The following is a 23,799-nucleotide window of genomic DNA, read 5'->3' on the forward strand; positions in this document are numbered from 1 at the left end:
TGACTACTACATTCCCTCATGTGCTGATCCCAACTAATTTTTCTTACTGTAGTGATCTATGTTTCCCAATGCTTTGCAAACCTTGTTTTTCCTTTCTCCTGCATGCAGTTTCCAATTGCAGTTCCCAAGTTTGTTTAAACACTCACCAAAGGTAAGACACAGCCGGTCAATACAGTTGGCCTCAGCTCTGTTGAGATGTAACTATCAGATCTATCAGAACCACCTCCCCAGATCCAGAATCAATGTTCCAGGGATCCAAAAACCTCCCTCTTGCACCATATTGCCAGCCGCATGTTATATCTGTTCTAACCTCATATTTCCATTTATACAAGCACATGGATGAAATGAGGAATCACAGCGATGCATTTATCAAATCTCTGCAGTCACCATCTTGAGCTACAATTTCTGAATCCCAGTCATTAATCCAAAGTGTCTCAGCAAAACAGTCAATCCCATTAACTTGTGCTAACAAATCCAAGTTATTTAAGTCAGAGCTCACCAATATGCTATAAAACTCACTGATGGAGCAGCATATTCTAAATTCTAAACAAAATATGGTGGTCTGGGGCAAACACTAGCCATACCTGTTTGTTACTGATTTTGAAAGGGCTTCTGTTGATGAGATTGCCCTGCTAACTTTGCTTCCATTGGTGCTGCTTTTATTTTGTATCAGTATGTTGCTACAAGACTTTTCATTTATTGCCATTCCGCTTACTTTCTCTGGAGCACTGCGATCTGTATAGCATGATGGCTTCCGTTTTCACAAAAATCTGATGTTTTCTACAGGAAACCGAAATAATTAATGATATTATTTTAATTATTTGAACAGGCTGAAATACTTCCACAGAGGCCGGTATCCCATCACAAAGTCAGATTTAATTTATACCTGCATATTACTTGGCACTGGTCCAGCTCCCTGAGAACCAGCTCTCAGGTGCTCCTGTTTATATCTGTCAGCCAGGGCTCCCTGATTGGACCAGATTAACAGCCCCAATCAGGGAACTTATATGCTTTGAGGTCCACCTGGCTGACCTCGTTATGATCAGGAGCAAATTTAGCACGTTGGAGCATTTCTGCATACAATACGTTTGTCAGCCCCAAACATCTAGAATGAGATAGGAATTGTTCTGTTATTGCAGTTCTGTTTCTGCTGTTGACCTAATTGCCATGATCAGTCAGACAGCCTCTCTCTGATAGAATTGTCAAAACTCCATATGGACTGCTGTTGTTGATTCCCGTTCTTCTTGACTTGCAGCACCTTTACCCAACTCCTCCAGCCAAAGTGACAAGCAACTTAACAGACGATGTGAAGAGAAACGGAGTTACCCACTATCGAGGAACTATGCTGTGAGTATCTCATGTGGGCATTTAACACAGAAATGTAACTCTGATCTTGTCAGCCATTGTGCCTTGTTCAAACTACTTCAGCATATATTTCTCCAACAGTCAATATCTGGTAGATTCTAAATATTCAGTAGATTCTATATATCTATCTTTTCTACTTAACACTGTTCTGTTGGCAGAGAAAGTACTGTAGACCCCTCATAACCTGCTCAAACATTCAATTAGATCATGATTGATTTTACCCTAGCTTAATCTAACTGCCTTTGTTTTCCACATCCCCAAAATCCTTACTCACACCTCCCCCGATCCCCCAAAAAATAGCGTTTTCAGTCCTGCAGGTTTCATTCAACCTGCCCTCAACATTTATTTGGAGGAATATTATCACAGTCCTTCGTGTGAAAAGCAACTTTTTGTTTCATAATTTCATCCAAAACTGACTCACCCCCATCCCTGAATCAGATTCAGTCATGCGAAAGAATATTACAGGTAATCACTTTAAAGATGAAAATGTGTTGCTGGTCAAAGCACAGCAGGCCAGGCAGCACCTCAGGAACAGGAAATTCGACGTTTCGAGCATAAGCCCATCCTGATGAAGGGCTTATGCTCGAAACGTCGAATTTCCTGTTCCTGAGATGCTGCCTGGCCTGCTGTGCTTTGACCAGCAACACATTTTCAGCTGTGATCTCCAGCATCTGCAGACGTCATTTTTTTACTCGAATCACTTTAAAGACCCCAGTCAGTCACTCCCAAGCTTCTACGCAATGGACCAAGCCAAGTGTATCCAAGTTGGCTTTATAATTGAGCCACTTAATCTCTGCTGTTGCTCTAGTCGAACCGTTCAGAACTATCTCTAAAGGGAATGGAATTTCATGTTAGAATCTGTCAGTTCAGCCCACCTACCTCAGGAGAAAGTGCCTTCGAAGGCAAAGTTTTCAAGCCAAGGTTCCAAGTATATGCTGAAGTCGAGCCCTTCACTTCCAGAAATGGGCTGGAGGTGACAACAGCAGCTGTTCATGCCCAGGGTCAGAGACGAAAATAACTGCAGCTGCTGGAATCCAAGGTAGACAAGCAGGAGGCTGGTAGAACACAGCAAGCCAGGCAGCATCAGGAGGTGGAGAAGTCCAACATTTCAGGTATAACCCTGCCAAGGTTATAGGTCAGCCCTGATTCACCAGATCTTTGTCCTGGTTGTTGTATTTAATATTACCCCCTGTGTTCCTGACTCCCTCACCAACAATCCACTCCCTGTGACACATCCATGATGTCCTATAACAATCCATTTGCCATCATTGCCAAAGACCTTAATATCCTTTGTGCCAATTCATAGCACTATGGTCAGAATACACCTGAAACAGAGCCAATAAACCCTAATGTAATAATGCGAAGGACAGAGGAGCTTAAAAACACATACCTGCCAGGCATTAAAGTATCAGTAACAGACACTACAAGCACTTGATACTTCTATCTTTCTTCAGGAAACCAAAATAATTAATATTATTTTAATTATTTGAACAGGCTGAAATACTTCCACAGAGGCCGGTATAATAAAAAAAATTTAGCCTTAGAAAAATAGATCTCAGTGAAATATCTGTCAATTAAGCAACATTTCCCCTTTTATGCATTTGTTTCAAAAGGATGCTGGAGGTTTGTGGTGTTCAGCCAAGCCCCAACATATCTATTTTCCCTTAGTTTATTCAAGATTAACAGATTGTGGACAAATATAGCTTGGAAATAGTGGGTGGAGGGATGTAAGGGAGGCAAAGGGGTCTGCCAAGAGGGGGGCACAAGTGATTGAATAACAAAAAGGATGATGGTGCACGGCAAAAGGAGATGGTAATAAGACCAGTAAAGAATAAAAAGGAGACGTGCACACAGGTGATGTACATGGTTACAGTAGAATTGGGGAGAAAAAAGATTGGAATAACTGGCAGTGTGGAGGTTCCCATAGTAAGGTGACATGGCAGAAGGAAGACCAATCAATCCCAGAGGTATGGGAGCACCGACCACCTGTGAGTTATCAATAAGGAGACATGGTTAAATGGGATAGAAATCACTTTTGAGAACATTTGGATTTCCAAATGGATGAAGATGTGAGTGATCTCCCAACTCTGCAGCCAAAATCTGATATTGATTTCATCTGAGTTCTGAAGGAGAGTCATCAGACCTGAAATGTTAACTCTGATTTCTCTTCACAGATGCTGCCAGACCTGCTGAGCTTCTCCAGCAACTTCTGTTTTTGTTACTGGGTGAATAAGGTTATTTCAAGGCCTAAAGTGACATGTTTCTGAATTAATAGGAGGGGGTTACACCAACCAGGGGGAAGACTGGGAGTGGCCCTTTTGGAAAGGCAATAGAATATTCCTCATCGAGTGACGAAATTGGTAGTACAGATGAAGAGGATGATCTGAACTCTAACAGTGCGGCGCCTCTCCCGGTCAGATCAAGGTATGTAACCATCATTGATTAGATTAGACTTACAGTGTGGAAACAGGCCCTTCGGCCCAACAAGTCCACACCGACCCGCCGAAGCGCAACCCACCCATACCCCTACATTTACCCCTTACCTAACACTACGGGCAATTTAGCTTGGCCAATTCACCTGACCCACACATCTTTGTGACTGTGGGAGGAAACCGGAGCACCCGGAGGAAACCCACGCAGACACGGGGAGAACGTGCAAACTCCACACAGTCAGTCGCCTGAGTCGGGAATTGAACCCGGGTCTACAGGCGCTGTGAGGCAGCAGTGCTAACCACTGTGCCACCGTGCCGCCCACTTGCCATTGGTTTTGGGTTCAAAAGTTAAGGCCTTAAGCTGAACTCCATACCCTGAGCACATAATACAAGCTATCCCTGCAGTTCAAAACTCATCTGATGCTATAGTATCAGAGATAACTTCATCCAATAGGAAGAACTTGCACAGACCTGGAGAAAGACCAAGGGGAGAGAGTTGAATCATCTTTTAAAGAAGTTGGTGTGGGAAGAGTGGGCCAAAAGATCTCTTACTGTGCTGTCTGTTCTATAATCCACCTTGTTATCATTGATTAATGAGCCCCATCCCTCTTAAAGCAGGATATCCTCAGGAAAACTGTTATCCCCTGACAGTACCCATCCCTGAAAACTATTTAACTGATCACAAAATCGGAATCAAAATGGGGTTTAGTCAAACCAAGCCCATAGACAAAACTCGTTTGGTAAAATTCCATCACACAGAACAAAGATGCACAATGTGTATCCAGCCTCACACTCAAACTCTGAATTCAGCATAAACCCTGTCAGCAATCAGATAGGAGGAGACAGAAACATACTGAACTCAGACAGCAAACCGTAGAACTTCACTATGCCAAATCCCCAAACTGATGCCCACTGGTGTATTAGCAGTCCTGAAAGTAATTATAAATTGTATTTTTCAGCTTTGGTAGACCCTGAATGATTAAGCAACAGTGCTTTTTTTTTCAAAAAAAATGTTATCTGAGTTTCTGTGTTGTTTTATTTGTCAGATCCTACAGTTTCTGACCATTAGCATGAGCTGCAGTGACCTTTAGTGAGGAAAAAATTACAGTTCCCATTAGATTTAATTTTACATCAGATTATATTATTCCCCCCACGATGTAAGTTTAATGATGTGCATCAAAAAACATTTTTTCTAAGTTTTCTTTTTTTTAGCTTGTACTTCCATGTAAATGCTTAACAAGTCCCCTCTGCTTGCAGATTCGATGAATCCCTGTGGAGACAAAATGTTCACTTTCAGGCCAATTTTATGAAACCCAGAAAAAAACCTTTGAATTTGAACCTTTTCCACAGTCAAGCACAGAATTCTGCTGCCTGAGAAATCACTTCCCCAATTAACTGTTCCTGAACTGCACTGCACACCCTTTGTTCAGATTGGCATGAATGGGAAGACTGTTGGGTGGCACGGTGGCTTAGTGGTTAGCACTGCTGCCTCACAGTGCCAGGGATCCAGATTCAATTCCAGTGTTGGGTGACCGCGTGAAGCATGCGTCTTCTCCCTGTGCCTGTGAGGGTTTTCTCCTGGGGCTCTGTTTTTTTTCCACAGTCCAAAGGTGTGCCCGTTAGGTGGGTCGGCCATGCTAAATTGCTTTGTAGTGTGCAAGTTAGGTGTATGAGTTGTGGGAAATATAGGGTTGCTGTTCTGCAGGCCATCACAGATGCAATGGACTGAATGGTCACTTTCTGCACTGTAGGAATTCTGTGTTGTTCATTTCAGCATCTTCTTCAAAGTACTTGTAGCAATGATCTCTCAGATGTTGAGAGGGAATTATTTAATACTGATGTTATTTAGCACTTGTGCTTTGAAAGTTTTCTTTCTGTCTTGAAATCCTCAACATTAGGGTAAGAGTTTGGGGAAGGGATTGGCAACTCTAGTTGGTCACATTGGCTGTAAAATGAGTGGTGGAATCAAATTGAATGCAAAATAGAATTGGGTGTACACTCAAAACACATATTTTTAGGTCAGAAGAGAAAGAGCAAGGGAGTGAGAGTAATTGGATAATTTTCAATGAGCTAAATGGCCTCCATTTTGAGAGTAAGTGTGGCTCTATTTTTTTAATACAGAAGGGGGCCATTTGATCAATCAAATCTGGGTCAGCTTCATTGTCTCATGCTGTGCCTATTGTCGTCTTTCATATCCTACTCCAAAAGGTTTACCCAACCGTCCCTGAAAAAAATACACTGGTCTGTGTAACTCAGCAGGACATTGTGTGCTCCAATAGCTGTCACAGCGAGAAGCCAATGGTCCTTTCAGTTAGTTCCTCACCAGGTAAAATGTTCCAACAGAAACTTTCCAACAGCCTATTTTATGACTTGACCCATTGCACTTTGATCTTGTAGAGTGAGCATGTGACACAAATGACAGTCATTTCTACTGTCTTTTTGATGGTGACTAACCTTGAGAAAACTGAGGCTTCCTGAACCTTTTTAAAGATAGTTCTGCTTTCCTTACTTCCACAGGCAACCAACCAAGCTAAGTAATGGACAGACAAAGTGTGCAAGTACAAGTGCAGCAGATAGCATTGAGTTGCAGCCTCAAAGCATCTTGAACGATGAAAAGGTACTATCTTGTCTCACAGAATTAATAAGGCGATTTGGCCCAGTTGGTTTGGGAGGAGGGGAAACAACTCACTGACATGACCTCCTTGAAATGGCTGGGCTGAGCAGACAAAAATTACAGTGACAATATGACTGCAGGGTGGCAGTGTGAGTGGGGAAGGCTGACAAGATTTAACAACTAAAGTGGTTTTACTTCCCGCTTTCCACACACAATTTTTCCACACTTATTTATACATTTATTTAAGGTTTCTGAGTAAGCTATATTCATGCGGGCTAAGAATGCTGCTTCAAAGTTTGGGAGAAGATTTGTAGCTCGGGTGCTCGTTTTGGTTCTGTTCACCGAGCTGGGAATTTGTGTTGCAAACGTTTCGTCCCCTGTCTAGGTGACATCCTCAGTGCTTGGGAGCCTCCTGTGAAGCGCTTCTGTGATGTTTCCTCCGGCATTTATAGTGGTTTGTCTCTGCCGCTTCCGGTTGTCAGATCCAGCTGTCCACTGCAGTGGCCGGTATATTGGGTCCAGGTCAATGTATTTCTTGACAGAATCTGTGGACCCAATATACCGGCCACTGCAGCGGACAGCTGGAACTGACAACCGGAAGCAGCAGAGACAAACCACTATAAATGCCGGAGGAAACATCACAGAAGCGCTTCACAGGAGGCTCCCAAGCACTGAGGATGTCACCTAGACAGGGGACGAAACGTTTGCAACACAAATTCCCAGCTCGGCGAACAGAGCCACAACAAGAATGCTGGTGTTACGAATGCACCGCTTCTCCATTTTATTGTATATCTTCAAGGATCTAAACAGATTCTTCCAACCCTTTCAACCTCTACCACCCAGAAGGATGAAGCTAGCAGATACGTAGGGAGACCCACCATGTGTAAGGTGCCCTTCAAGCCACAAACCATCCTGACTTGGAAATGTATCAAAGCTCTTTCTCTGTCACTGGTGTTCACAATTCTGGAGTTCCCTTCCTAACTGCCTTCTGGGTCCATACCCAAGGACTGCAGCCATTCCAGAAGGCTGTTCACTACAGCCTCCTGCAGAACAATCCTGTGAGTGAATAATAAAAGTAGGAGGATCACTGCAGCAAACAGCACCCTCTACATTTTCTTGAACAAAGTACTGCCAACCCTCCAGAGTTGCTCTCAGCCTTCAGGACTCGAAGATCATCCTCCTGACACAGTCATGAGCAAACCCAGAAAATAAATTATTGTATTTTTTTTTTCATTTAATTATCTTGTTACTTCTGCAAGTCCTTCTGTTATTGTTTGTGCTGGGGGTGGGGGAGCTAATGCAAAGAGAGCTTGTGATCATGCTTTAGTTAGGATTTTGAGATATGGGTGGACATGCCAACTGGCCTCAGCCACCTTCTGAATTCCTGCAGTCCATTTTTTAATTGAAATGTACTGATTCACTTTTCAACTGAACCATCCTAACACTGTGCTCTGCTTCCGCTCTGCTTCAGGCCCATAGAAAGACAAGTTAAAATGGTACATGCTCAGCAGCCCAGACCTGCATTTGCCAAATTACTCTCCTCAATTGGTTGGGGACATAGATTGCCAGATCTTTGGGGAAAGTGCCAGAATTTTGGTTAGGCTGTATTTAGAGTACTGCGTTCAATGCTGGTCGCCACATTATTGGAAGGATGTGGAGGCTTTGGAAAGGATGCAGAAGAGGTTTATCAGGATGCTGGCTGGATTCAAGGATATAATCCATAAAGAGGAGCTAGAAAAATTCTACAGCAGTGGAGGTTGAGGGGTGACTTGATAGCAGTCTATAAAATTACAAGGTGCATTGATAGGGTTGACAGTCAGAATCTTTTCCGCAGTGTTAAAATGCCTAATATTAGGGAAGATGCATTTAAGGTAGGAAGGGGAAGTTCAAAGGAAATGTGAAGGCTAAGTTTTTTTTATACAGAGAGCAGTAGGCATCTTCAACGTGCTGGATGCTGCCTGAACTGCGGTGCTCTTCCAGCACCACTGATCCAGAATCTGGTTTCCAGCATCTGCAGTCATTGTTTTTACCATCTTCAACATGCTGCCAGGGTAGTGGTAGAGTCAGATACAATAGGGGTGTTTAAGGGACTTTTGGATAAGAACAAGAATATATAAGGTATGGAGTGATATGGACCAAGGGCTGACAGAAGGGATTAGGTTAATTTAGTGTCATGTTCAGCACAACATCATGGGTTGAAGTGCCTGTTCCTGTGCTGTATTGTTCTATGTTCTATGTTCTGGAATACTTTGGAATAATGCTAATAAATTTAAAGACCGACACAGCACTAGAAATCAATTATAAAGATCATATATTTATATCTTTTTATGTATTTTCAATTGTGGACTGAAATGAGAAAAGTACTATTTTAAAATCAAGGATTACTGAAGGATAGCTGTTTGTTTTAAAGTAAGTAGCATGAAACATATGGTTGTTACTGATGCCAGCAATTGTTAAAGTGTAGTTTGCAGATGAGCTGGAACTAAAGGGATGTGTACAAATGGAGCTTTGGTCAGCAGCAAGTAGTTGGTCGATCTGTCGAATAGTGACCTGTTATTGATGACAAAGGCCTTCTGCTTGCCAACAACTGTTGAAAATGTTCCACAGAGACCAGTATGCGGTCGCCAAGTCACCCTTTATATACACATGTATGGTATTTGACACTGATCCAGCTCCCTCAGAGCCAGCTCTCAGAATAAACAGAACCACAGATTATCCTGTTCTTATCTGTCAGCCAGGGCTCCATGATTGGACCAGAATAACAGCCCCAATCAGGGAACACATATTCTATGAGATCCACCTGGCCGATCTCATTACAATTAATACAGCTATGTAATAAGTACAAAAACAGAATTTGCTGGAAAAACTTAGCAGGACAGGCAGAATCTGTGGAGAGAGAAACAGAGTTAATGCTTCAAATTCAGTGATCCTTCTTCTGAACTGATTGCTACTCGGAAAATATGGCATTTGTGCTGATGACAGTAGGAAAGACACGAGTGGATATGTGGAGTTGGAGCACAAAGAAAGAAGAAAGAAAGAAAAGGTTTGGCAGATCAAGAGTGGGAAGAGGAGAATCTCAATAGGTAATTTTGGAGACTATGAGTAGGTGAAAATGTGTTGGCTGTGCTGAAAGCTGCCCAACTTATAACATGACCAAGGGTGTGGGGGGTGAGTGGCAAACATGGAAGACGATGTTCATGCTCTAAAATTATTCAACTCCATATTGAGTCCCGAAGGCTGCATGGTCACCAAGTGGAAAACGAGGTGTCCTTCCCACTTGAACTGAGCTTTGCTGGAACACTGCAGCAAGTCTGAGACACAGATGTTGGCCAGGGAAACACTGTTGCGTGTTGAAGTGGCAATGAAAAACTTGGAGTCATTCTGGCGGCAGATCAAAAGTGTTATGAAAAGCGTTGGCCCAGTCTGCATTTCATCTCCCCAGTCTGCATTTCATCTCCCCAATCTAGAAGAGACCTCGTTGTGAGCAGCGAATGCAAAAGGTTAGATTGAGTGAAGAGCTGCTTCACCTGGCAGGTATGTCTGGTCTGGGGATTTCGACAATGAGGAGGGAGGATGTAAATGGGCAGGCGTTGCAGCTTTTATAATTAATGGTGTGGCGGGGTGGGGTGTGGTGTGGCGTGGCGTGGTGTTGGAAGTGTAGGAGGAGTGGACCCGATCTCTGGGAATATGTGTCTGATGGTAGTATCCGGCTGGAGGTAGTGAAATGATCCTATGGATGGGGGTGCGGGTGAGGTGGAAAGTGAGGACCCGAGAGACCCTCTTGATATGATAGAAAGGAAGAGAGGGGGGGTGAAGCCAGAAGTGCAGGAGATGGGTTGCACACAGCTGACGACCCTGTTAACCAGGATGGGGGGGTATCCTCAGTTCAGGAAAATGGTGGACACCTCTGGACATCGATGGCAGCAGCACTTACATCCCACAAACAAAGAAAAGAAACATGTGTTTGCAAACATTCCTGAAGGTTACATCACTCAACTGCTTGCTTTTAACTACAATGCATGTCAACCAACTGACCCCTCCCTCCCCCACCACTCCCCCCACCACCCCCCCCAACCAATTTATCAAAAGGAACACAGATTGATTGATGTCCTGCTATCTGTTTTCCTGCATTTTTTTTCCTGGACTTTAATCTTCAACTCCTGAAGGGTTGGTAACCATAGTGGTGCATTTAACACATGCGTACACAATGCCCTGAGGTATATAACATTTCAACGTCCCCCAGAGACTGCAGGAAGTGTGACTGAAACATAAATAAGCCATTTCACCTAGTTTTACATGAGGTTTATAAAAGTGACAGACCTTTGTAGTTTAAGGTAGAGGTCAGGAGTTATAAACTTTGAGAAAAGGAACTAAAGGAAATGTTCACATGAAATGTGGGCATTAAAACATTAAGCAGGCAAAATACTCACTTTAAGATAAAAAGATTAACATTTGTACGGCTCCTTTTGTGACCTCAGGACATGCCCAAGTGTTCTCCAGTCAATTAAATGCAGTGACTGCTGTAATATAGGAAATGCCACAGCCAATATGCACACAACTAACTCCCACAAGCCACAATGTGAGAATGTTGTTTCAGTGATGTTGGTAATGGGAGATAAATGATTGACCTGGACAACAGGGAGATGAGGGAGGTCATCTTTAATGTAGCCCCATAAGGTCTTTTACGTTCATTTGGAAATGCAGGCAGGTCTTTACTATCGAGAGTCGTAAAGCCATAGAGAAGTATAGCATGGAAACAGACCCTTTGGTCTAACTTGTCCATGCTGACCAGATATCCTAAATTTATCATTTGGCACCATTTGGCCCATATCCCTCTAATCTCTTCCTGTTCGTATACCCATTCAGATGCCTTTAAGTGTTGGAATTGTACCTGCCTCCACCACTTCCTCTGGCAGTTCATTCCATACTCACATCCATCCAAATGAAAAGGTTGCCTCTGAGGTCCCTTTCAAATCTTTCTCCTCTCACCCTAAGCCCACACCCTCTAGCTTTAGACACTCCTACCCTGGGAAATGGACCTTGGCTTTTCACCTTATTTATACCCCTCATAAATTTATAAACGTCGATAAAGTCATCCCTCTGCATTCAATGCTCCAAGGGAGATAGCCCCAGTTGATTCAGCCTCTCCCGATATCTCAAACCCTCCATACATGGTAACATTCGTGTAAATCTTTTCTGCGTCTTTGGACAGCTGGTACATCCAACAATGCGGCTCTTATTTGGGTGGTTTTGGGCGCTACATCAAAGGAAGGATGAGCTGGCTTTGGAGGAAGGTCCAAAGGAGGTTTACAAAAATGATCCCGGGATGAAGGGCTTGTCATGTGAAGAGCAGTTGAGGACTCTGAGTCTGTACTTAGTGGAGTTTGGAAGGACGTGGGGGATCTGATTGCAACTTACAGAACACTGAGAGGCCTGAATAGAGTAGATGTGGAGAAGATGTTTTCACTAATAGGCGAGACTAGGACCCGAGAGCATAAGCTCAGAGTGAAGAGATCACCCCTTAGAACTGAAATGAGGAGGAATTTATTTAGCCGGAGGGTCGTGAACCTGTGAAAGTCTTTGCTGCAGAAGGCTGTGGAGATCAAGTCAGAGTGTATTTAAGACAGAGATAGGTTCTTGATTAGTAAGAGGATCAAGGGCTACAGGGAGAAAGCAGGAGAATGGGGTCGAGAAACGTACCAGCCATGATAGAATGGTGGAGCAAACATGATGGGCCAATTGACCTAATCCTGCTCTTTATGGTCTCAGTCATATGTGAAATGTCATTCTAGATTCTGGGTAGCTCAGTGGTTAGCACTGCTGCCTCACAGCGGCAGGGGCCTGGGTTCAATTCCAGCCTCGGTCGACTGTGTGTATGGAGTTTGCATGTTCTCCCTGTGTTTGCATGGGTTTCCTTTGGTTGGTCTGGTTTCCTCCCACAATCCAGAGATGTGCAAGTTAGGTGAATTGGCCATGCTAAATTAGCAATAGTGTTCAGTGCATCAGTCTGGGGTAAATTTAGAGTAGAGGGTCTGTGTGGATTAGTCTTCAGCAGGTCGGTGTGGACTTGTTGGGCCAAATGACCTGTTTCCATACTGAAGTGAGTCTAATCGAATCAGATAATGTACTAAACCCTCTGAAGTGAGACTTGAACCCATGTCGTTCTCACTGAGTGGTGAGAAGTACAGTTTGCTAATGTGGATTGGAGTAAGATAGTTTTTTTTTATTCATGGGATATGGACTATGCTGGTAGGCCAACATATATGCCCATCCCTAACTCTCCTTGAGATGAAGATGGTGGTGGTGTAGCTCATAGAGATGAGAGGAGAGCCAGTCAATGTGGTTTATTTGGACTTTCTGAAGGCTTTCGACAAAATCCCACGTATGAAATTAGTGCATAAAATTAAAGCATGTCGGGGTTAGTGTATTGAGATGAATAGAAAATGGTTTGGCAGACAGGAAATAAAATGTAGGAATAAATGGGTCCCTTTCTGAATGGCAGACAGTGACTAGTGGGGTGTCTCAGGGATCAGTGCTTGGACCCCACCTATTCACAAGATATATTAATGATTTAGATAAGGGAACTAATGTAACCACCTCCAAGTTTGCATATGGCACAAGCTGGATGGGAGGGTGTGCTGTGAGGATGATGCAGAGATGCTTCCATGTAAAGTTGGTCAGGCTGAGTGAGTGGGCAAATACCAGACATAGTAGAATTTAGAAAAAAGTGAAGTTACCCTTGTTGAGAGCAACACACAAGATAGTGGGTTATTATCTTAATGGCTATAAATTGAAACAGAGAAGTGTGTAATGAAACCTGAAGGTAAGCACGCAGGGAGAGCAGGTGGTCAAGATGATAACTGGTATATTGGCCTTTATAGCAAGAGAATTTGAATACAGGAGCAGAGATGTATTGCTGCAATTGTACAGAGCTTTAGTGTAACTACTCTTTGAATGTTGTGTGTTGTTTTGGTCTCCTTATCTGAGGGATGATGTTCTGGTAATAGAGGGAGTGCAAAGAAGATTTACAAGACTGGTTCTGAGATGACAGAACTGACGCATAAGGAGAGGTTGAATTAGTAATGATTAAGTTTGCTGGAGTTCAGAAAAATGAGGGTGGATGTCATAGAAACCTACAAAATTCTAACTAGATAGAGTACCAGACAGCGTAGATGCAGGAAAGTTGCTCCCAAAGGTGGGGAGTCCAGAACAGGGGTCATAGTCTAAGAATATGGAGTAAACCAATTCAGACCAAGATGAGGAGAAATCTTTCACCCAGAAAATTGTGAGCCTACCACAGAAAGCCTTCCAGGTCAAAGCATTGTATGATTTCAGGAAGGAGTTCAATATTGCACTTGAGCCTGAAGGGAATCAAAGGACCTGGGAAGCAGGAACAAATTATTGAGTTGAATGATCATATTGAATAGCAGAGCAGGGTTGAAGGGCCAAATGGCCTACTCCTGCTCCTATTTTATATGTTTCCATGTTGAGCTGCTGCAGGCTATTTGGTGTAGATGGCCTACACTTTAGTTACAGAGGGTGTTCCAGGATTAGCAATACTAAAGGAACAGAGATATATTTGATGTTCCGCTTGGAGGGGAGCTTGCAGGTGTTGGTGTTCATGTGTATCTGCTGCCCACATCCTTATAGTTGATAATTGTCATGAATGTGGAAGGTGCTGTCTAAGCAGCCTTGGTGAATTTCTGTAGTGCATCCTGGAGATGGTACACACTGCTGCTATTGAGCATTGTTAGCAGAGGGAGTGAATGTTTATGACTGCAGTATAAATCAGGCGGGCTGCTTTGTCTTGGATGGCATTGAGCTGCTTGAGTGTTGTTAGAGCTCCAACAAACCAGGCAAATGGGGAATAGTCCATCACATTTCTGACTTCTGCCTTGTAGGACAGGTTTAGGGGAGTCAAGAGGTGAGTTATTTGTGAAAAGGTTGCTGCCCTATGTTTGCTCTTGTAGCCAACAGTATTTACTTTGCTAATTCAGTTCAGTTTCTGGTCAATGGTAAACTCCAGAATATTGATTGCAGAGAACTCAGTGATATTCTATCACTTAATGTGAAAGGGTGATAATTAGATCCTCTCTTGTGGGAGCTGGCCACTTCCTAGCGTTTGTGTGATGCACATGTTACTGGCCAGTGTCAGATCAAACCTGCATATTGTCTCGGCCTTACAGTATTTTGACATTGACTGTTTCAGTATTTCAGAAGTCACCATCTTCCTCTGTACTAGGTAAAACTCCAAACAGTGAAGAGGTGATCCAATGATTCCCATTAACTAGTTTTACTTGAGCCCCTTGATGCCAAGATCAGTCAAATGTTGCCTTGAAGACAAGGCCAGTCACTTTCACTGCACCTTTGTAGATCATTTCTTTTGTCCATGCGTGAACCAAGGCTGCAATAACATCAGGACTTGAAAGGTTCTGGCAGAACTCAAACAGAGTGTCAGTGATCAGCTTATTAGTTAACTCTCAACGTCCCTCTGGGCAATTAAGGATGGGTAGTAAATACTAGTCTGGCAGCACAGTGGCTCAGTGGTTAGCACTGCTGCCTTGCAGCACTAGGGTTCCAGGTTCAATTCCAACCTTGGGCAACTGTCTGTGTGGAGTTTGCACATTCTCCCCGTGTGTTTCTTCCGGATGCTCCGGTTTCCTCCTACCATCCAAAGATGTGTCAGTCAGGTGAGTTGGCCATGCTAAATTGCCCATAGTGTTAGATGCATTAGTCAGAGGAAAATGGTTACTTTTCGGAGGGTCAGTTTGGCCGAAGGGCCTGTTTCCACACTGTAGGGAACCTAATCATCCACATTCATGAATGAATAAAAATAGTGCTGCTGGATAGTATTGTTCTTGACCCCCATTCTCTTACATTGACTGATGACTAAGAATAAACTGATGAGGTGGAAATTGGCTGAATTGTCCAGGACACCACCTAGGCAATTTTCCATACTGTTTGTTCCATTATAGATGCCAGTTTGTAGTGTAGTTTGAAGGACTGAGATATTGAGCTAACTGTACAAGGCTCTCATTTCATGCTCATCTGTGGATGGCCTTGAGATGATGTTCATGACCATTTTTCTTGAACTGCGCAGTCTGTCTGGGTGATATGAACACAAGGTTCTGTTAGATTTAGATTTAAGTTTTATTGTCACATATACTCAAGTACGGGGTACAAGAATACAGTGAAAAGTATTGGAAGTCACCACACACGATGTCATCTTAGGTACAATGTACCTCGGTACAAAATCTTAGTTACAGAAGTAGAAAAATAAAGAAATAAGTTAAAAAGTTCACCACTGCAGTCGTCTTAGTATAAAAGTAGAGAAATGAAGAAATACAATTAAGGCTTGAGATTTTTGATCCAACAATAGTGAAATGAACTGAGATGTGCAGTCAAATATTGACTTGACCTGGTAGATTGGAGATGATGGTATTTCTATAAACCTGCTACCCTGTCCTGTTAAGAGAGGCCATCGTGATGGTGAGATCCTGTGGAAGAGATTGTTGTGAGCTGCTGCTGCATATCTTGGGATGATACATGCATTATGGCAAGGACGGAGAAAATAGTTTGTTCAGAAATTGTCTGACATCCAACCAAATTGTATTGTAAAGTCACATATCAAACTGTGGCTTCGCAATCAGAACATTTAATCCTGATATCCAGAAGTATCAGTGTCTTATTGCCAGTTTGAATAATTCATTTGGATGCACTCCAGTTACCTATGTCACCTTTGTAGTTTAGATTCCCTACACTGTGGAAACAGGCCTTTCAGCCCAACTAGTCCACACCAACCCTCTGAAGAGCAACCCACCCAGACTCATTTCCCTCTGACTAATGCACCTAACACAATGGGCAATTTAGCATGGCCAATTCATTTAATCTGCACATTTTGGATTGTAGGAGGAAACCTTCACAGACATGGGGAGAATGTGCAATCTCCACACAGACAGTCGCCTGAGGCTGGAATCGAGCTCAGGCCCCTGGCACTATGAGGCAGCAGTGCTAACCACTGAGCCACTGTGCTGCCCCAACTGTTTAGAGGTACCCTACTCTAAAGGTTGTGTCGATAATGAGAGTTCTGCTGGCCAGGGCTGAAATCCTGCTCTCTGTAATAACACCTTATATCTTATCTCAAAATGTCTCCATGAGCAGGAGATTTGGGAATCAGGGAAGTGGTTTGGAAATACAGGCAAAAGAGCCAGACATGTGATTAGAACTTTCACTGATGCGGTAAGGATATGTGCACTGGCTGGAAAGGTGGGGTAAACAGTCTTAGTGATAACTTACAGAAACATCTGGAGCTCTCAGCTTCAAGTCCCATTATGGAGATCCAACATTAAAGAAGGGCATTCCTTCTTTCAGATGAGATGTCAAACTGAAGCCCTATCTTCCACCAGTGATGGCTGTACAAGATCCCATGACACTATTTGAGGGAGAGCAGGGCAATTCTCCAAAGATGCTATCCCAGCCTATATCTATCTCTTAACCTGTGCCATTGAAGCAAATCTGGTGATTTCCTACACTGCTTTCTTTGGGAATCTTGCTCCGCACCAATTGCTTGCCACGGCACACAGGCGTCTGCAACTAAAAAGCACTTTGGGGTAGCTGAGGTCATTGTATCAGTGTCAGTCTTCACCTTTCCAATCATCCAGTCATTCGTGAAAGTGTGGAACATCACAGGACCAGGAGCAGAGTCTTAACTCCAACCCAAATTCAGCGGCAGCCCAGCCTCTCCCCTCAGCCTAAAAAAAGGGAAAGAACAAAACTGAAAATTGTGAACCAACCAGCTTCTCCAACTGCAGCCATAGTTTGCGTGAACAACAGGAGGGCCCTTATGACTGTTGAAGGAATATGGAAAGGTCCAATTATCAGCAGTGTTGTCCGCTCCAACACTTGTTGATTGTCAGATTGAGCTTGGCAGACCTTGGCCGCCTCTTGTGCTTTGTTTTCCTCCTTTCTCTCTCTCTCTCTCTATCATTAATGTGTGTGTTATTTCTGTACAGAAGATAGCAGGGCAGAAGTGTAGCAGACTGCAGGAACGTGCAGATGGCCCCAGTGTGATTCAGCGCCTCCCAGATCTCCTCCAGCAAAGTCACTCGACAAACATCTCAGCCAATCAACAGGGAATGGTGCAGAATCCTCAGCCACTTCACAACAGCACGGCAACTAACCAGGCATGTTTTACAAAGAGCAATACAACTGCCCTGCATGATACCAGCGAGTGGCGACAGACAGAAATGCAAGGGAATTCTTTCATTCATTCGTAATGCAAATGAGAGCTCATGTGAAGTGACATTTCATTGTTAAGAAAAGCTGATATCTTTGCCACTAGATAAGCAGCAAACAATTTCTCATCATTCTTCAGTTAATTTGAGCTAAAATGATTTACCTGACTGGAATTTTTTTCATGTCATGTGAGCATTGAGGTATTTATTGCCCAACTCTAATCATCCAAAAAAAAGTAAGATTTTAATTAGTCTTTTTAAATATGTGTGTAAGTTGCTCCTTTTTTTCCACAAATACCTTTCTGTTAAAACCACTAAAGCATTGCCTTGATGTCTATTCATTCCCTACAAGTAATTAAAGATTGCAGTTAAAAATGTGGGGGCCTATATAATACAGTTTACAGTAATATATTCCAGTCTTTTAACCTTTTGGGAATGCAGCATATCTGTTGTTACAAAGGGAACTGCATAGTAAATGTTTGGTTAGTGCGATAATTTGCGATTTGGGAAAAGCTATACAAAAGTCTCTCCAATTATCTCAGAAGTCACACGAACGCCAGATTATAGTCCAAGAGCTTTATTTGGGCTTCTGAATTTGTTCACCCCAGTCCAACACTGGCATCTTCTCATCATCTTCAATTATCTGTGATTTTTTAATGATGTGGAGGAGTTGGTGTTGAAGTGGGATGGAGAATTTTAAAATTCACACATCACCAGGTTATAGTCCAACAGGTTTATTTGGAAGCACTAGCTTTCAGAGCGCTGCTCCTTCTTTCAGTAGCTGTGGAGCAGTCTTTTGTGTTTTCTGATGTAGAAAGTTGAATACCTGTTTTGAAAGCTGCCTGACTACATTTTGAGGCAGGAAAGCTATTCTTCCATAAAGTGATAAGGTTCCTCCTGCTTGCTTGCTTTGATTAGGAATGTTTCACAATCTGCAGCACATTGGTGCTCTCTGTCTACATGTCCAAATCTAGAGAACTGAAGTAAAGTTGGTCAGTGCTCCAAGATTTAACGAGAGGCTGGAAACTCAAAAGCATGAAAGATTTGTCCCCAGGACAGTAGCAGGAAATGTGGGATGGGGCTGGGGAAGTAGGGCGGTGTGAATTTTGACTCCTCCGCTGCCACCATTCTATGGATGTCCTTGGGGATGGGCCAGGGACAGGTACTGCAGACCAGAACTAATCATTGAACAGTATACATGGTTTGCAGTGCAGGGAGGGAGCCCAGCAAGACTGTTGGAGTATGGATCAATGTCGATTTCATCAGTTTTCTCATCTCCCCTCCCCCCAAACTTATCCCAGATCCAGCCCTCCAACTTGGCACTGCCCTCTTGAACTATCAGTCCTGCCAGTCCATCTTCCTTCCCACCTATCGACTCCACCCTCCACTCAGACCTTTCACCATCACCCTCCAACTTCATCCACCTATCGCATTCCCAGCTACCTTACCCGCACCACCCTCCCCACCTCCAGCACCACGCGTTTTGACTCTAATCTCCAGCATTTGCAGTCCTCACTTTCTCCCTGGCCTCATTCTGAGAATCATGTACCCTAGCATCCACTGTAATATTGATAAATGCTGCCCTATACTCACACTAGCACCAGGCACGCCCCTCTCCAGTTGTCCCATTTAAGACTTTATATACATTATTTGGGTGAGTTAAAAGGAGATAGAGTTAGTAAGTCCACGGATGACACCAAAATCGGTGGGGTAATGGAAAGTGAAGAAGGTTATCTAAGGTTATGAAGCAAGATTGATCAATTGGGTCAATGAGCTGAGGATTAGCTAAATGGTGTTTGATTTGGATAAATGTGAGGATTTGCATTTTGGTAAAACAAACAAGGACAGGACTTATATAATTAATGCTGGAAATGTGTTGCTGGTTAAAGCGCAGCAGGTCAGGCAGCATCCAAGGAACAGGAAATTCGATGTTTTGGGCACAAGCCCTTCATCAGGAATGAGGAAAGTGTGTCCAGCAAGCTAAGATAAAAGGTAGGGAGGAGGGACTTGGGGGAGGGGCGATGGAGATGTGATAGGTGGAAGGAGGTCAAGGTGAGGGTGATAGGCCGGAGTGGGGTGGGGGCGGAGAGGTCAGGAAGAATTATATAATTATATAATTGATGGTATGGTCTTGGGTAATGTTCTTGAACACATAGACTGAGGAGTTCAGCTACATAATTTATTGAAATTTGGATCACAGGTAGACAAGGTGGTTAAGAAGGTGTTTAACATGCTTGCTTTCATTGCTCATACAGGAGTTGGGACGTCACGTTGTAGTTGTACAGGATGTTGGTGAGACCTCTACTGCAATATCACATGCAGTGCTGGTCATCCTGCTAGAGGAAGGATATTGTTCAATTGGACCGGGTTCAGAAAAGATCTACCAGAATGTTACTGGAGTTAGAGAGTTTGAGATATAAAAATAGGTTGATTGGAGCACAGGAGGCTAAGGGATGACCTTGTAAAGGTTTATAAAATCATGAAGGGCATAGATAAAATGAATAGCAAGGGTCTTTTCCCTAGGATGAGAGAGCTCAAAACCAGGTGAGAGGTGAAAGTTTTTAAAAAGATATAAGGGGACATTTTTTTCACAGAGACTAGTTTTGTGTGGAATGAACTGCCAGATGAGGTGGTGAATGTGCATACAGTTACAATATTTAAAAGACATTTGGATAAGTACATGAATAGGAAAGATTGGGAGAGATGTGGACCAAATGCAGTCAAGTGGGATTAGTTTAGTTTGGGAAGATGGTGAGCATGGGCTGGTTGGACTGAAGGGCCTGTTTCCATGCTGTCTGAATGTATGTCTATGTAAAGGTGGTACTCATGGAAGGGAGTTGACCCTACAGCACAACAAAATATCGGAGGGGATATTGCCTCCAACTCTGTGAAAAATGTCAATATTTTAATCAACCTGCTCAGAATGTGCTATTTCATACAGCTGAAGCATATCGGATTTTTATGGGCAATAAATGCTGGCCGAGCCAATGATGCCCAGATCCCCCAAATGAATAAAAACAAAACTTGAACCCACACTTTCTATCTCAGAAGCAGAGACACTATCACTGTGCAACACAAATATCACAAACTGTATTATAGTCCTGCAATCCCAGTCTCTTGTGTAACACTGATTTTGATTAGGATTAATTAATGAATCCTAATTAATTAATTTCAATCTATCATTAACAGAGCTACCTAGGCCTTCAGTTCTGGAATTCAGTTCATTAATTTCTCTGCTGGTGCTCTTTATAAATCTCCCTGTCTCTCTTAAAGCTGCTGGTCCATATGTCTGTCTATCCCTTTATGAAGCTCAGTGTCAAATTAGGTTTTGGGAATGAAGCATGTTGGGATGTTTGACCACATTAAAGGTACTTTGTGAAGGCACATGAATGTAGATGTAAGGAACGCCAGGCAGAGGGCTGCCAGGGTCAGAGCACATCAATTCCTTCATAAGAGTGTGTTTCAAGTTTTAATTGCACTTCTTTTCAGAGCGAATCAGCTGAAAGTCTCCAGCCGAAATGTAGTTCATCGTCTTCCTCTTCCTTCACACCGTTCATTGACCCCAGGCTCCTGCAGATCTCCCCTTGTAGTCCTCCAGGTGCACTAGGTATGTGATCACAGTTCAGAAACCAGCACTTTGATGGTTCAGAGCTCATCTGTTCTTTATTCCCATGCTGTGTCAATTTATTTCCCTTTCCAGCAGCCAATAAAACTGAGCCAATCCGACGAGACAATGCGAGAAAGGGATCCGTCGTCAATGTCAATCCGACGAACATACGTCCACAGAGCGACACTCCAGAAATTCGCAAATACAAGAAGAAATTCAATTCCGAGATATTATGTGCTGCTTTATGGGGTGAGATATTGCTGAGAATTTTCTTACCTCGGGATGGTTTATTGTCCATGAAGCCAATATTGCTATTTACTGATGATAGCATGTGTGTGGCATGGTGGCTCAGTGGTTAGCACTGCTGCCTCACAGCACCAGGGTCCCAGATTTGATTCCAGCCTCGGGGGACTGTCTGTGTGGAGTTTACATATTCTCCCTGTGTCTGTGTGGGTTTCCTCCCACAATCTTAAGATGTGCAGGTCAGGTGAATTGGCCATTTTTAGGTGCATTAGTCAGAGGGAAATGGGTCTGGGTGGGTTACTCATCGGAGGGTCGGTGTGGACTGGTTGGGTCAAAGGGCCTGTTTCCATATTGTAGGGAGTCTTAAAAAAAAAGGTTATTAGAATGGCTTCAGCTTCGCTTCAATAAACAGGTGAAGAGCTAAAGAAGAAGTCCAAGAGTGAAGAGCTTGCATTTGTCTACAACAAAAACTTGTATTTCTATAGCACTTTTGAGCATTGAGTACAGGAGCTGGGAGGTTATGTTGCGGCTGTACGGGATATTGGTTAGGCCACTGTTGGAATATTGAATGTGATTCTGGTCTCCTTCCCATCAGAAGCATGTTATGAAACTTGAAAGGGTTCAGAAAAGATTTACAAGGATGTTGCCAGGGTTGGAGGGCTTGAGCTACAGGGAAAGACTAAATAGGCTGGGGCTGTTTTCCCTGGAACGTCGGAAGCTGAGTGGTGATCTTATAGAATCATGAGGGGCATGGATAAGGCAAATAGACAAGGTCTTTTCCCTGGGGTGAAGGAGTCCAGAACTAGAGGGCATAGGTTTAGCATAAGAGGGGAAAGATATAAAAGAGACCTAAGGGGCAATTTTTTCACACAGAAGGTGGTACGTGTGTGGAATCAGCTGCCAGGAAGTGGTGGAGGCTGGTACAATTACAGCATTTAAAAGACATCTGGATGAGTATATGAATAGGAAGGGTTTAGAGGGATATGGGCCAAATGCTGGTAAATGGGACTCAATTAGGTTCAGATATCTAGTTAGCATGGACGAGTTGGACCGAAGAGTCTGTTTCTGTGCTGTACATCTCTCTGACTCTGACTCTCAAAGCAGGCCATTCAAGTCACTGTTAAGTAAGATTGTGTCTGATCCAACTGAGCTCTTAACATACAACTGTGGAAAATAGGAACAGGAGTAGGCCATTTTCACCTACTCCATCATTCATTATGATCGGGGTGATCATCCAACTAAAGCTTGTTCCTGTTTCTCCCCATACCCTTTGATCCCTTATATCCAACTCCTCCTTGAAATCATAGTTTTTTTGTCCTGAACCACTTTCTGTGGTCATGCATCCCACAGGCTAAACACTCTCAAGGTGAAGGAATTTGTCTTCATCTCAGTCCTAAATGATTTACTCCATATCCTTAACTGCATTTTCATGGCCACTCTACCTCCCTTCCTAAACACTCGACTTCCTCATAAATCAAATGTCTGTCTAGCCCTGTCTTTAAAATGACTCAACCACCAATGCTCACTGTGATTCCCAAAAACCTCTGAGCAAAGAAGTTCCTCCTCAACTCTTGTAAGGGAGTATAGTCTTGCTTCAATTGTACACGCATTGGGACAATCACACTTGGAGTACTATTTATTTAAGTCAAAAATCACACAACACCGGGTTATAGTCCAACGGGTTTATTTGGGGGCTCCGAAGGCTTGCAGTTCCAAATAAATCTGTTGGTTTATAACCTGATGTCACGTGATTTTTGACTTTGTCCACCTCTGTCCAACACTGGCAACTCCACATCATATTTATTTCAGGACAGAGATATGTTCGGAACAGCATAATTAAGTCTAGTTAGTTAGGCTGTGTTCTGTAGGATATCTTTATTCTGTTTGTTGTGTTTTATTGTGTAATTTTGTGAATAAATTTTTGTTTGTTTTAAAGTCTATTAGTCAATCTGGCTATCTTACTCTAGGTAATTTTCACTGTACACTTACTGAAACAAATTGCAAAGTTATGGTCTGGGGCTTCCTACTTAAGAATGTTTTGAGTGGTCTGGCTTAATCCATAACATTGGTCTCCTCACAGGCTGTAGCAGTTTTGAACCCCCTTCCACTGCCTTAGGCCTCTCTCGTGAAGCAATTTCCTAACGTCTGTCCATGGCTCATTCACCTCTCCTTTCAGGTTCCCATCATCATATACAGAGAACTCTGGAGATTTAGATGCAACTGGTTAGAACTGTACTGACTCACACCAAGCTGTGTTCACTCATCACCCCCATACTCCTTGATCCTAAATTGGCTCGCAGTCCA

At 43.2% G+C, this 23,799-nt stretch overlaps 1 protein-coding gene across 2 annotated transcripts in view; it reads left to right on the forward strand.

Annotated features, from left to right (window-relative positions):
* si:zfos-2326c3.2 (mitogen-activated protein kinase kinase kinase kinase 4) overlaps window positions 1-23,799 on the forward strand; it is a 290,366-nt gene that overhangs the window by 211,676 nt on the left and 54,891 nt on the right. For both annotated transcript variants that reach the window (XM_060832025.1, XM_060832026.1), the window contains 6 exons: window positions 1,256-1,347; window positions 3,641-3,789; window positions 6,315-6,414; window positions 17,424-17,594; window positions 21,135-21,252; window positions 21,346-21,501. In XM_060832025.1, coding sequence (XP_060688008.1) covers window positions 1,256-1,347; window positions 3,641-3,789; window positions 6,315-6,414; window positions 17,424-17,594; window positions 21,135-21,252; window positions 21,346-21,501 — 786 coding nt within the window. The remainder of the gene's footprint in view (window positions 1-1,255; window positions 1,348-3,640; window positions 3,790-6,314; window positions 6,415-17,423; window positions 17,595-21,134; window positions 21,253-21,345; window positions 21,502-23,799) is intronic.

Source organism: Hemiscyllium ocellatum, chromosome 11 (assembly GCF_020745735.1).
Source record: "Hemiscyllium ocellatum isolate sHemOce1 chromosome 11, sHemOce1.pat.X.cur, whole genome shotgun sequence".
Lineage (NCBI taxonomy): Eukaryota > Metazoa > Chordata > Chondrichthyes > Orectolobiformes > Hemiscylliidae > Hemiscyllium > Hemiscyllium ocellatum.